The sequence below is a fragment of the Heliangelus exortis genome, chromosome 8 (genome assembly GCF_036169615.1).
Source record: "Heliangelus exortis chromosome 8, bHelExo1.hap1, whole genome shotgun sequence".
Classification (NCBI taxonomy): domain Eukaryota; kingdom Metazoa; phylum Chordata; class Aves; order Apodiformes; family Trochilidae; genus Heliangelus; species Heliangelus exortis.
In genome coordinates, this window is record NC_092429.1 from 30,434,225 (window position 1) to 30,448,989 (window position 14,765).

The 14,765-nt window shown below is 47.6% G+C and overlaps 1 protein-coding gene across 6 annotated transcripts in view; it reads left to right on the forward strand.

Annotated features, from left to right (window-relative positions):
- The first annotated feature begins 762 nt into the window (after positions 1-762).
- GORAB (golgin, RAB6 interacting) overlaps positions 763-14,765 on the forward strand; it is a 31,667-nt gene continuing 17,664 nt past the window's right edge. For 2 of the 6 annotated variants that reach the window (XM_071751433.1, XM_071751434.1), the window contains exons 1-4: positions 763-950; positions 2,013-2,352; positions 3,414-3,515; positions 5,329-5,469. In XM_071751433.1, the coding sequence (XP_071607534.1) occupies positions 884-950; positions 2,013-2,352; positions 3,414-3,515; positions 5,329-5,469 (650 nt within the window). In that variant the 5' untranslated portion in view covers positions 763-883. Of the gene's footprint in view, positions 951-2,012; positions 2,353-3,413; positions 3,516-5,328; positions 5,474-7,466; positions 8,189-8,241; positions 9,945-14,765 lie in introns of those variants that run through there. The other 4 variants (XM_071751432.1, XM_071751436.1, XM_071751437.1 and 1 more) reach the window with 4 other exon arrangements.

Here is a 14,765-nt window from a genome sequence, read left to right on the forward strand (position 1 = left end):
TTATTGTAGAAATGTACTGAAGTAAAACTCTTCTTGGATAAATGAGTAAGCAGAGCAGTCCCAGGCAGCACCCTGCAGATGGAGGAGGTCCCAGCAGCCCAGCCCTGCTCCTGGAACTCCTGAAGGTTTTTTCCTGACATTAAACACTGGGATGTGGAGTTGGGCTCCTCTGAGCTGTGCCCAGGCCTCCTGCAGGGAAACAGAGAGCAAAGAGCTGAGGGCCTTCTGCATGGAAATGGGCTGAGAGCAGCTGGACATGGAGCCTGTGCTGGAGAAGGGATTGATGGAAGGACAGCACAGGACTTCCCATAGGACCACCGAAGACCACCCCGACTACGAATGGAAATATTTCCAGGAAACGGGATAAATCTTACAGTTAGTTCTGGCAAGTCCGCTGGTGATTTCAATGGGGTTTATCCCTACGAACCTCTCGGTACAATTCCACACCCGGCTGTCAGTCCCGGCTTCGGGACCTGCGACCAGAACGCCCGTCTGATAAAACTTAATGACAAGGCTCATTAAGGCTCATTAGTGGGTTCCTCCCGCCACCGAATTTTACGGTACCGGTGCCCCCCGAGCCCTCTTTGACTTGGGCTCGGCTCCTCCTTTTCTGCCTCATTAACCGGGACTCCCCGAGCCCTTCCCGGCACCGCAGCTCCCGGGATGCGCTCAGGAACCCCGCGGACGTGGCAGTCCGGGGCACCCCGGGGCTGCTCCGATGCTACCGAGGACGGCACCCGCACTTCCCCCGCAACGCCCTGCACTTCCCGCCGCATCCCCTCCCGCTCCTCCCCTCAGCCCCGCTCCTTCCCCTCCCCGCCCCGCCGTGCGCAGGGGCAGGCGCGGGCCCTGCCTCGCCCCGTCAGCGGAAGGAGGAAGCGCCATGGCCGAGGAGGCCTGGGCCGGCTTCTCGCAGGAGGAGCTGCAGCGCCTGCGGAGCCAGCGCCCAGGTAGGGACCGACACCGGGCTCTGCGGGGGGACGGGGACCGGGATCGGAACGGATGGAGGTTACCGGGGGCTGGGGGAGGAGGGCAACGGGGCTGGGAGCGGCGCGAAGGAGGCTCCGGGCCCTCAGCACCGCATTAATGCCCCCCGGCTGCACCTCTGTCCGTCCCTCCCCTCAGCCTCACCGTCCCTCAGCCGCCACCTCCGACCCCTCAGCCGCCACCTCCATCCCCTCAAGTCCCTCTGACGCCATTTCCATCCCCTCAACCCTGCTGTCGCTACCTCTGATTCCTCAGCCCCTCTTTCGCCACCTCCATCCCCTCAGCCGTCACCTCCATCCCCTCAGCACACCCCTCTATCCCGCCCTTTTCCTCAGCCTTGCCCCCCGCCATGGCTCCCCAGCCCGTAGCCCTCACAGTCATCTCTCACCGCTCCCCCTCGGCCTCCTACATCCCCAGCTCAGCTCACCCAGTCCGTTCCCGCATGGATCCCCTCCTTTCCCCCAGGCAGACCCTTGGCTCCTCCCAGCCTGGCTCCATCGCTCGGTGCTCCCCTCAGTTTCCCCTCCAGCCCCTCCGTCTCTCTTCACCCTCACCCTCTCCTCTCACATTTCCAAACTCTCCAGCCCCTTGTCCTCCTCCACATCTCTCTGTCCCCTACCCCAGACATGTTCCCAGCCTCCTTTTTGCACATCTGTCATCTTCTTCCTCTGTTTTTCACTTCCTAAACCCTCAGTTTGCCCATCAAACAGCCCAGGATTTAGCCCTAAATCCATTTCTCTGTGGTTCCACCAAGAACTGCCTCACCCCCTACCTAAAGTTCTTCTTTTAGTCATGCAACCCAGGCCCCTTAGTCCTCCCTCTCCATACTCAGAAGCAATAGAGCTCCAGATCCTTGGGCTACCAAACATCTCCATCTCCATCCTGAGGTTTCCCAGGCTGCCTTCCCTTGACACCCTGGCATGCCTTTGCCTTAGGTTGCTTTTGCTCCATTTTGTTTTCTTGCCTGGAAAAGCTAATGAAGCTTTGATTTTAATCCCTTTTTTCTCCTCTCATCCCACTGATAGATTTATACGAACCCTCGGAGCAGCAGCGTCGCCCGCACACCGCGAGTAAGAGTCGGAAACCAACGCAAAGAGAAAGAGCCTTCCAGCAGCAGTGTCAGAAGCTGCAGGGTGGAGCAGCCTCTGTTCCTCCTGAGCAGCTGCTTTCTGCACCAAAACACAAGCCTGGTCATCCTCAGCAGCCTGTGCCATCACCTCATCCTCCTCCAGCAGGAGATCAAAAGCAAAGTGAGAAAGGAGAGCAGCAGAAGGAAGGGACACGAGCAGCTTGCAATGGCAGTGGCAGTGCACAGGCCCACCCTGCAAAGACAAACCCCAGTGTGGAGAAAAAGAAAGTGGCATTGTTAGTAAGTTGGTAAAATCAGGGGGTGGCTTTGAATTCTGTGTTGGCTCATTCTTTCCTTGTTCCCTTTCTTGTGTCTAAAAGAAGGTTTGAGAGATCATGTTTGCTTCTTCTGCATGAAACCTTTGTTTTCCATTTCTGCTTGGGTTAAACCTGATTCAGGACCACCATATTCTTCAGTGGTCCAAAAATCCATGCAAATCCATGCACGTGCTCACTGTGTGGTCCTCCAATAACTTCTTGTGGAAGTGGGACTGTACATCACAAAGCACCCAAGATGTAGGGGCTGTCTTAATGGTTGCTGAAGACTTAATCTTACCATCGTGCTGCATAGACAAACCAGCAGCCTCAACAAAAAGCCTTTTTGGAGAGGCAGATGTGCTGTGATTTCTGTAACATCCTGCCCAACAGATCTCTTCTCACCTGAGACCTTGCCTTCCATCCTCTGGAGCTCTTTGTATCTCTTTGTGGATGAGGCCCAGGAAATGAAACCCATAAAACTCTTACCCTGGTGGCAAAAGTGAATTCTTGTTCTTCCTCATTCCCCATTTCCATTTTAACTTTTGCCATTTGTATCAGTTTAATTATTTGGGGACAGTACTGTAAAGCAGACCTGTGAAAGGATCTGTTTTGTGGAAAAAACCTTCCCAAGAAAGAAGCTGTGTTGGCAGAGTCAATAGATAGCAACTTCTAGCAGCCAGGAGGAAACCTGCAACTGCTTCTGCCTGGTTGGGAAATGCATCCTTTAAATGAAAAATTCCACCCATTTCTGAAAAAGTGCAGGATGCACTTTCTTCCAGCCAAGCTGAATTAACCAGCAGCTTGCTTGCCTATGAAGGTTTTTGTTCTGATCAGCAGATCTCATCTGGAAATGTTTTATTGCTCTGAATGACTTCTTGCAGATGATGATTCTTCCCTCAGAACCAAAACCTGTTTTATTGTTCTTTTGACACTTTTATAGGCTTTGCTCCAGAAAATATCATGGCAAAGACTTACGACACTTGGGGAACAGGGGGAAAAATGAACTTTCTATTAATTTTGATCTTATTTTCAATGAGCAGGCAGGAAAAATCACGATGGGAAATCCTCCAGCAGGAGCAGCGGCTGATAGAAGAGAAGAATAAACGCAAGAAGGCACTGCTGGCCAGAGCTATTGCTGAGAGGTGAGGGGCTGTGCTGCAGCATGGGCTGAGGAAGGGATTGTCATCTGCAGCCAGCTGCAGAGCTTCTTTTTAAATCTCACTTTTTCTTCCCCTCCCTTCCTGGGCTCTGTATGTGCTGCTGCACCAGTGAGCAGCCGTGATCTGCCTTTCCCTTTGATGACAAGTGCTGGGCAAGGGGCTGTGACTCAGCTTTTCACACGTGCAGAGCTGTAGCAATGTGCACAGGTGGAGAAGTTATTACACAATTTGACAATTAGCTGAAGGCCTTGTGCCTGTTACTAAGGGCATATTTGGATGTTGAGGTGCTCATCCCTGCTCTGTTCCTGATTTTTTGGGATTTGAGGAAAGTTTTTTGGTTCCTACCCAACCTATGAAAGGAAATTTATAGCTGTTTCTGTTCAGGCCTTCCACTCTTTCTTACAAATATGTGAAAAGAGTTGAAAGGAGAAGACAATCAACTTCAGGGTTAAGAAGGTGCTGTTTTATCACTGGCTGAGTAGAAATTATAAAAATCTGTGTTCTCACTGTTGTTAGCTCTTGCTCTTCAGGTGACCAGACTTCCCAGTGTTGTCCATTGGGGTAGTTTAAGACTTCAGGAAGGGCAAGGTTTATGGGGAAGGATTTTGGAGGAGCTGATAGAGCTGGATCAAGGTCTGAGCTGTGGAGCTTGCAGGCTTGGAGGCCTGCGTGATGTTCTGCCTGTCAGAGCAGAGGTGAACAGAGCCAGTGTCGTGCAGAAGATTCTCTTTGAGGTTCTGAAGACTTTGTTTTCCTTTGCCAGGCAGGAATAAAACACAAGTACACTTGGTCAGAGTCACTGAAGGGCAGCAAACATGGGTGTGACCACCAGCTTGGATTCATCTTTCTGGAAGCAGGGCATGAGGAAAGAGAGGAGGCCTTGGCAGGTGGTAGCTGTGGAGTTACATCTGACATCTAAAAGCCTTTTTTTCATGCTCTAAGCAATGCTACAGGATGTCTGATTCTCTCCACCTGCATCAGCTGAGAGGTGGTGTCACTTCCCACAGATCAACTCTTGCCTTCATGTGCCAGTTTTGGGGTGGAAAGCAGTGGCTGAGAAGCATGGTTTTGCTGGTGGTGAGGAGGGACAGCAAAATGTCCTGGGTGTAAAAGCTTTTCAAAAGTGACTGAGCTTGCTTGGGAGTGAAATCCTTCAGATGTTGCTGCCCTTAGCAACTCTTCGTTTTCACAGTTTAGGAATGAATAAGCTGGGCTGAGAAAGGTTACATAAAGCCTGATTGAAATCCTTTGTGTTTCATGTAAAATTTTCCATTGACTTCATTGGGGTTTGGCTCGGCCTTTTGGGAATAATTTTACAAGATGGAAATCAAGCTTAGGTTAGGTGACTTTTTGGCCCCTGCTAACTGGGCTGCTTTGAAAGGGGATATTTACAGGGCTAAATACCCTTCCCCCTCTCACCCCCTCCCCAAGCCATTTCCTGTTTCCTTACACTGAGCACTACTTAGATACAGCAGCTTCTTGTGTGTTTCCACAGTGAAGAAACACAATCCATTTTAGTCACTTTGATTGGAGTCATTACATAATTTTGCCATACTCTGTTAATGGCAGGCATTTCAGATCCCTGTGGATATTAAAAAAAAATAAAAAAATAAAAAAAAAGATGAAAAATCTTAAACCATAAAGGAAAAACCTTCTGAACAGCTCTTGTTGCTCTGCAGACGAAACGGGGCCCATTCTGTCAAGGAGAAAGGCTTGAAAAGCAATTGAAAAAAAAAAAAAAAGAAAAAGAAAAAAAAATAAGAAAAAAAATCACCCAGACATCTTCCTTTTGCAGATCCAAAAGAACTCAAGCTGAAACAGTGAAACTGAAGAGGATTCAGAAGGAGCTGCAAGCTCTGGATGCCATGGTGTCTGCTGACATCGGCATCCTGCGGAACCGCATCGATCAGGCCAGCCTCGACTATTCCTGTGCCAGGTAAGCAGCAGGCAGGGAACAGGGGGGAAATGCTGTTTCCTGTCACCCTAATGGGCTCGTGTCACTGTAATCATGGCTAGTGAAGGTGGTCACAGGCTGGGGGGGCTTGCACATCTTGAATGAAAAGCGTGCTTTTGATTTCCTTAATTTTTTCCCTTATAATCCGGAGGTTTTCTGAGTGCAGACTCTGCTTTGCAGCTTTGGGCTGTCATGGGACATGCTTACTGCTCTAGCTGTGCACTTGTCCCTGAGCCCTGCTTTATTGTTTCAAGGTTGTTTTATTTCTTCTCACGGGGAAAGAGTTGTTGGGATTTTTTTAAGTCCTAAAATGAAAGTCCTTTTCAGGGAAACTTGCTTGTTGCTGACAGCTCTGGTCCTGTTGGAATCAATGGAAGCAATTAAGCTTAAAACGTAGAATACTGCTGAAGTGCTTTTGGAACTGGGACCAAAAATTGATGGAAAAAGCAAGCTTTCACCCTTCTCAATGTGCCTTTAATCACTCTTGGTTCTGATGAGTTCCTTAAATGCAAGAAATTAATCGGAACACCCTATTAGTCTGTGGGTAAACCACAACATCAGTAGATAAACATCAGTGTGTTTATGTAGCCCTTTAATAGAATGGAAATGTTCAGCTGTGGTTTTTTAGCTCCCAATTCAATGTGTTAAATGTGTATTTCTCCTTATGAATTCTGCTGTACATTGACCACAGGCCAATAAACAGGGTGGGTAATTAGTCTTGAAAAAAACGGCAGCCATAGCTAAGAAATAAAAGGATTTTTTTTCATAATTATCATTCAGAATAGCTAGGATCAGCTGCAGGTTCAGTAGCCAAGGGCATGTGAATTCTAAATTTTGTATCCTCAAGAGGAAGAATATTTCAATGTATTTTAGGTTTGATCTGGTTTCTAAAACCATGAAGTGCACCTGGAAATTTCCCCTACCAAAATTTTGTAATTTCTCTGTTTGAAGTACTTAATGGCTAAAGAGCTTTAATGTTTGGAAAGCATATTTTAATGAAGATAACAAAGATTTTCAGGGATTGAAGGGGATAAATATTACAAAATACTTGTATTTTCAGGATTTTCAGGAACATAATAAGTCTTGCTGTGAGGGAGGGATTTGGAAATGTGAGTTGCATGCTTGTAGTTTTAATGCATTATGAGCCAAAGCTGATTGACTTTTAGGCAGTGTCTTTTCAAGATTTTTTTTTTTTTGTTCTTTTCTGGTATTTTAGGGCTAAAACAAATAATTTCAGTGGGCCAGGAAAGTGATTGTCTTCAATAGTCCCAAGCACACACATTGCTAAGGGCATTTGACATTGGTGTGGAATGGAATTTTAGTAAATATAAAGAATGTGTGAATTCAGCCCAAAGGTTTACCTGTGCCTAAGTTTCTAGCACAGCATTTTGTCCATTTCAGATACCTGGTGCAGAGAAATCTTGTCTTTATTGTGAGAGAAACATAAGTGGGCATCTTCTGCCCACTGCAGGCACAGCCTTCACAGCTGGGACAAAGTTTTATGATAATGCTGGAAAGGGACATACCTGTGTTTTATTTCCTTCTCTTTCCCTGAGCAGAGGGTCTCTCTGGATCTTTCTCTTGCTTTCTTTGAGTCAGATATTTGAGTCTGGTTTTATAAAACAGCTGGATTCTTTATTCACCTTGCTAACCCCAGCTTTGTGGATGCTCTGTACACGCTGTAGTTACTCTGCAGAAGCTGTTGCATTGCATGCTCCCCTAGATCACATCTATCTTTCTATTAATTAAATCATAATTAATATATAGATTCACTGAACATAGAGGACAGCAGCACCACTGTGTTAGATATCCCAGATGTGTAAAGCTCAACAAATATTTGGAAATCTTTCCTTTTCAGTCCATTTTTCACGACAGGAGGTACAGATTGGCAGGAGGCCTGTGTTGGGGGATGCTAATGGTAAAATTCTCCATCTGCTGCCACACAGTTGTGATCACTGTTGATGTCATCCTCTGTGCAGCTCCTGATTTTCTGAATATATAGATATGGGTGGCTGAACCTCAAACACTTCCAGAGCAGATCTGAATGGAATTGTGCACAGCACCACTGTAGCATCTGTGGCCATTGGGTGGATACTTGGATTAGAAACCCAGGAAGCTGTTTTGCAGAGTTTCAGTTCACTGGGTAGGTGTTAATCAGAAACGTGGAAGCACTTCTGTTTCTGATGGATACTTTCTGCTGCCAGTGATGCATCTTTTAAAACAGGCAGTCAAAATGCTTGGTTGGGATTCACAGAATCATTGAGGCTGGAAAAGACCCCTGAGATCACCAGCTCCAGCCCCTGACCTGACCCCACCACCTCACCCAGCCCATGGCACTCAGTGCCACATCCAACCTCTCCTTAAACCCCTCCAGGGATGGAGACTCCAGCACTTCCCTGGGCACTCCATCCCTGTGCCTGATCCCCTGAGACCCAACCTAAACCTCCCCTGGGGCAGCTCCAGGCCATGCCCTCTCCTCCTGTCACTCATTTCCTGGGAGAAGAGCCCAACCCCCGGCTGTTTTCCATCTGTAGATTCCAGACAAGGAAATTAACTCTTGGATTCAGCAGCAGTGGGGGCCAGTGTGGCAAGAGGACAAGAGTTAATAGATTCACACTTCTTTTCCTCCCTTTTACTAATGCAGCCACTCTGAGGTAGTGATGGATTGCAGAGCACACTGAGTTTCAGGGCAGGCTGAGGTGTGTGTAACCAGCTTTGGGATCTAACCCCCCAGAGGTGCTGATGGTTTTGCAGGAAGCGCTACGAGAAGGCCGAGTCGGAGTACGTGGCAGCCAAGCTGGACCTGCAGCACAAGGCAGAGCTGAAGGAGCACCTCACAGAGCACCTCTGCACCATCATCCAGCAGAACGAGCTCCGCAAGGCCAGGAAGCTGGAGGAGTTAATGCAGCAGCTGGAGGTGGAGGCAGATGAGGAAAACCTGGAACTTGAGATCGAGGTGGAGCGGCTGCTGCAGCAGCAGGAGGCAGAAGCAGGGAGAGAAGGCAGCCAGGCCCAGGCTGGGACAGCTAAGGAGAACCCCACTCCTGGGGTGGGGGCACGGGAGGGTGAGCTTGCTGACTCTGCTGTCCCTTCCCCTGCTGGCTCTGAACAGTTGGTCCAGTCTGAAAACTCCAGTGCCAAACCTCTCTCCAGTATGGACAGCCAAAGTCCAGCAGGAAATGTGACTTCAGGAACCTCCCCAGCTTCTGAGAGATGACTACAGTGTTCTCCTGGGCTTGGTGCTCTGTGTTACATCTGGGCTTTTGCCATGCCAGTAATAATGCACTACATTTCTCTTTTCCTTTAATATTTTTTTCACATTTTAGAAGCTCTTTTATTCGCAAGACTCTGGTTTGGGGTTCACCACCTGTCTTCATCATTCTGGTTGAAGTTCATGTTCTAATGCCCATCACTTCATGGGGCTTTGCACCTTCCTGGAAGAGGATAGTTGGAAGCAAACAGTAGAGTTTTTCCAAACTGTTTTCAGCATTTTGATACCACAGATACCTGTGCAAGACATATGTATCTACAGGAGGAAATACTGCAACTTATTCTCTTTCTGAATGCATTCTGTCCCCTGGAAACTGCCATAGGACATTTATCTTCTTTCATATCCATAAGGGACTGGTTTTCAATGATTTTTGATCTTGTGAAACCCAAGTGCTTTCTTTAATTATCTTCATAGCTGATACTCTTACTTGTATGTGATTTAGAGGAAATCTGCATATTGCAGCAATTTGCTAAATCAGTGTAATATTTCCTTTTTCTCACTTTGCCTGTTTCTCTCAGATCATGCTACATCACACCAAGCTGTGTATTGGTAACATTATTATCTGTGAACTCAGAGCAGCTTTGCTTTAACAAAAAAGATGGGTTACAGCTTAAAGACAATGCAGTATGTGTGTGATGTGGAAGTAGAGACACACCAAAGAGACTGTGACAGTTGAAGCTGTTCCATTGCAAACGTTTTTCTCTGCTGTAGTTGCCTCAAAATTACAAAAATTAGCAGGGGATCTTGTAATGAATAATCCCCTCTGTATGCTGGAAGTCAGCCCATTTATATAGAATATTTAATGCATTGTCTTGCCTGAAGAGTGGGCTTGTACCCCACAAGAAGTTCAGCTGGTTTGCTCTGTTGCTGTTGAAAGGCTTTAAAAAGCTATTCCAGGTGGAGAAAAGTCTCAGGAATTAAAATAGAGGATGCAGGAAAACTGCTGCAGCTGCACACCATGGGTTTGGTGTTCACAGCTCTCCACTGTATAACAGAGGAAGACTGCTGGCCTGGGGACATGGATTCTGCAAGAGCTGACCTGTAAATGTCAGAGTTTATGAATGAGTTACTGAATGATGCCATCAAGGATATAAATGGGGCACTGATTGTCTCTATGGCTTTAATAGTGGAAAAGCATGTCACTACATTTCATTTTTATTCTATTAATAAATCAGTGCATCTCCTAGGCAGTGTGTTTACTTGCAGTTGTGATATCTGATAGGGATACTTGTATCCAAGACTTTTTCCACGGGAGATGATAAATGACAACATCAGATATGTCCCTTGGCAACTTCCCACTGTGTGAGAGTAAAACCTCAGAAAAGGCTGTTCCAAAATCAAATTCAGAAAACTTCTGAAGCCCAAGGCAGGATAGAGTTTGGCAGGAATCTTTTCAACCAGCCATGGCCCAAGGCAGAAGTGGAAAATCTGTACTGGTGCCTCCAGTACACAGGAGAAAGAAGGATAAACCTGTTTCTTAGAGAAGCCACACAGAATCAAGGCTGACTGCAGATAGAAAACTCTGAAGTAACATTTGAGGTGCATATGAAGCATTGCTCTATTGTTGCTGATACACTGCATTCTTTGCTTCTTTGCTGGCCTAAAAGCCCAAGATTTGATTGTATTGTGAGATTGTATTGTTCTGCAGTGGCAGAACAGCTTGTAGCAACCCAATTATGGTTTTCAAAACTGGATACCAGTAAGTGCAATAATAATTTAATTGTACTTGTTTCCATCCTCTGCAGCTGTCCCCAGTTGCTCCTCAGGAGGATCTGAGTCTTAGGGGATAGGTCTGCTCCTCATTACAGTTGTACTCAGCTCGTCAGGGGACACAGAGAAGAGCATCTGACAGAGGATTTGATTTGACATGGTATTTACAGGAAGCACATGCACACCCTTTTGCATATTATTTGTGGTTCTTGAGGAGGCTGAAATGCATTTAAAATGGTCTTGCTGGTTGCACCTTGTCATTAGGGAGAAGATTGTGAATTCCTCAAAGAAAAAATGGCAGATAAGTCTAAGTCCAAAGATCTTTTTGACAACTGCTTTAAGAATATGAGTTTCCTAGCAGGGAATAACTTTATATCCAGCAGATTTACTCAAGAGCTGAAAAACTATTCTTTGCCATCCTGATTCTGCTGGTGCTGTGTCTGCCTGGCAGGGCAGGTGCTCATCCTGGATTCATCAGTTGCTTTTCTCTCAGGAATCCCTCACTGCAATTCCCTTTTCCTGCCTGCAACTTCTGAGCTTGCAAATCACAGTGAACTGGCTGGAGCCCACATGAAACAGCCCCATGGAATATAACAATAGGCAGCCTAGCATTTGGTTGTTGTCTCTCTAGACAGGGAGCTGAGGAGTTAAATTGTTTGATCTGAGTTATGAAGCCTTTCTCTGACGTGTGACACAAACCACTACTGTGGTGTCAGTTCCACTTTGGAAGTTCACAACTGTTTTGATGGGTGCCAGCGTGCTGGTTTTACATTCCCCCTGTGCTGGAGCCAAGCAGTCCAGTCATAATTGTAACAACATGTGTGCTGGTCAGAAATGCCAGGAGATGATTTTGGTGCAACAAAAGGGGTTGGGGTTTTTTGTTGGCTTGTTTGTTTTTTTTTTTTTTTCTGTAAGGAAAGAGAACAGTTGGGATTGAGGCTCTTCCAGCAAAAGCCATTTCTACCTTTGTAGCAGTTGATGTCACCAGGGTGCATTGAAGGCAGGTTCAGTCTCCACTCAGCTGGTGTGTTGTATCTTCAGAAAAATGGGAAAACTGAAAGTTCAGCATAGGAGGAATGGGCTGGGTGGGCAGATCTTTTAAGTGAAGACCTCTTGCAGGTAGAGGTAACATCCTGAACCTGAGGCTTGCTGGAGCTGGAACACCCAAAGCAGGGAAAATGGAGCAACACGTTACCTGAGAGTGCCACTGCAGGGCTCCTCCCAGGGAACTTGTGTCTGTGCCATTTCTGTGTCAGGCCACTGCCTTAGCCTTGTGGGGGGAAGTGGAAAACACCAAGATAGACCCCTGTGAGGATGTTACAAAGCAGAGCATAATTGCCTGTGTTGCAGCTTGGCCAGGATGTCAGGATTAACGCTGGCTTCTCTGTCAAGAAATGTTTAAATGAGCACAGATGGTCATGGCTCAGCCTGGGCTTCCCAGGGATGTCTAGTGCATGGTGTAAAAACACTTGGACAATCCCCAATCTGATTGTATATCCAGACAGCTGAAGTTGGGCTCTCGAGAGGTTTCAGCTTAGGGTAGCTGTCTGGGGAGAGACTCAAAGTTCTCCATCAGCCATTCTTCTTCCTAATACCTTCTGCAATGCAGAGCAGCCTTCCCTTTGAGCTGTATCCCATCTAAACAGAATGAGGAAAAAACAGCAAGACTGAAAAGTATTGACTGGCCTAGTGGTTGATAGTACTGGGATTCCTGACCAGCTTTAATAAGAACATTCTGGAAAGGATTGCATGTGGGGAGGTCAGCTTGTTCTGGGGAAGTTCTGGAGCCAAAGACAGGGGCACAGCATAGTGGAATCACCTTCCACCCTGGGATTCACTCCATTCTGCATTTCCTGCTTAGGACAGCACAGCCTATGGATTTTCTGTCCCTAACATCCTTTTCTCAAGGTTCAAACTTGGATCCAAACCCCTGTGATATGAATGGTCCCATCCTGAGGCCTGGTTCTTCAGCAGATCCCCTCTGTGTGGGATCTTGGAGCAGCTGGTGCTCCTGGGCTGAGTTTGGTGCTTTTGGGGGATTCAGTGTAGGCCTCTTGGGTTTACACCCTCCACCACTCTGCATCCCAGAGCTGTGTGTGAGGGTTCATGCCATGGCTGAGGGATGGATACATTTTTTCTGCAGGCCTGATCAACCCAGAAATGGTACATTCATCTCTTTGATATTATGTCATGGTTCCTTTTCTAACTCTGTGGATATAAGCAGGTGTGGGGCACAGGGGGCAGAGGGGTTTGCCCGTGGCAGTGCAGTCAGGGGGCAGCCGTGTGGGCTGGTATGATGGAAACCACATGCTTGTTAAGTGCCCTGTTTAGCCTTGTCTGCATGGTCCTATTAAAGCAAGTGTTGGCTTCTTTGATGGGGCACAAGACTGGTTTCCTTCATCATTTCCCCTGATTTATGTCCCAGCAGCAAACTTGTACATCAGTGGGGAAAGACCAAGTAAGGAGAGAAGTTAGCCAAGCCTCAGCCCCTCAGCATGCTAGGACAGCAGATCCTTCAAATCCTTGCCTTTGGCAGCCTGTTAGTTGCAGGGTTTAAATCATGCCTTTTAAGACACAGGTAGAGACACTAAAAAGCTTGGGCCTTTCAGAACTGGGGCCTGGACTGTGTAGTTGGAGTCATTTTCTCAATTAGCTAAACATAAATCAGGGTAACGAGGCGCTGGGGAGCACTGGGCAGGTTTAGTACCTTGTCTCTCTTGCCTCTGTCCATCCCACTCCCACCTGCTTGTTTGGCTGCTGGGCCAGGGATTTTGTTTTTCCACACTGCTGGAGCTGAGCAGGGGGTTTCAGGGATTTTCACACCTGGCACGTGTGTGCAGGAGGTGCCAACTGGGAGGGGTTGTGGTGCTGCAGGGAGTTGTGCAGAGCTGGTGCATGGCAGAGGTCTGGGAGTCTCAGCACCCATCCTTCAGAGGGTGGGCATGGTGTCCCAATGAGGAGAGAGTGGTGGGATGGGTGCAGAAAGTCTGGATGGCAGCAGAGGTGCCATCTGATCCCATGTGGGAGGAGGATTGGCTGATTCACCTGGAGGCTGTGTGGCTGTCCAGCTGGACAGACTGGAGAGCTGGGCCAAGAGGGACCTAGTGAGGTTCAACAAGAAAAAGTGCAGAGTCCTGCACCTGGGAAGGAACAACAAAATGCAGCAGTGCAGGTTAGGAGGTGATCTGCTGGAGAGCTGCCCCATGGAGAAGGACCCTGGAGTCCTCAGTCTGCTCCTTTGCTGGAACAGCTTTGCTCTGAGCTCCCTGTGGCTTGGGAACTCTCACACAAATGCTGCTGATGGGCTCAGAAGGGAACAGCAGCAGTCAGGGTCTCACTGCCATGTGTCAGGGTCAACTCCAGCTGAGTCATTGCTGACCTCCTGTTGCTTCTGCATCAGTACCTGAAAGTCCTGAAGGAGACCCCATTGAGTTATGTCCCCTACACAAAAGTGAAAAAATGCTGTGCTTTGTTGGGAGTAGTTCTGTAGCTCTTTAGGTGATGACTTTTGTTACTGACTCTGCATGTTTCATTTTCTGTAGCACTGGTGATGTCCTAGAGGTTGTTTTTGCTGTGGTGGGATCTGCAGCTGCTGAACATGGATAACCCCAAAGTCTGTGAGGAGTGGGAAGAACAGCAGGGACCTGGGCCTCTGCAGCTGGCTGCAGGTTTCATCCAACTGAGGGTTAATTCAGAGCATTTACATTACCCCCCTGTGTAGTTGGCTCCATGGCAGACATGATACTGCTTGGCATGAGGGTGTGCTCATAAAGAACCAGGTCCGTTCTAGCATTTTTTTCTAACACTCTTCTCTGATCCTCCAAGAACATCTTGCAGCTGTTTTAAAAAGTCAGGCCTGGTTCTCTGTGGGATTTAATTCTTGCTTCCAGGTTTGTTTTTTCCTTTCTCCCCCTTCCTGCTAAAATACCAGTTGTTTTCTTTTCTGCGTTCCTCGTATCAAAATATTTTGGTGCTGGACTTCTCTCCATGACACCCCACTGCATCTCCCAACTACTGTGGAGTGTTCATCAGTCTCACTGACATTAACCAGTTCTGCAGGAAACCAGCTCTGCCAGAGAGGCAGGCTCCAGCTCCTGGGGTTGCTCAGCATTTCTGGTACTGTCAGGGAGAGTCCCTCTGGCAGAACCTGAGCAGCTACTTTCCTTGGCTTGGCATTTGCACCAGGTCATGCTTGGACACTCATGATGCTCCCTTCTGACCTTGACATCCCCAAAGCTAAATCTGCCTTTCACAGGGGAGGAAGCACAAGTTGCTTTTCAAGGTGTGCTCCATTTCC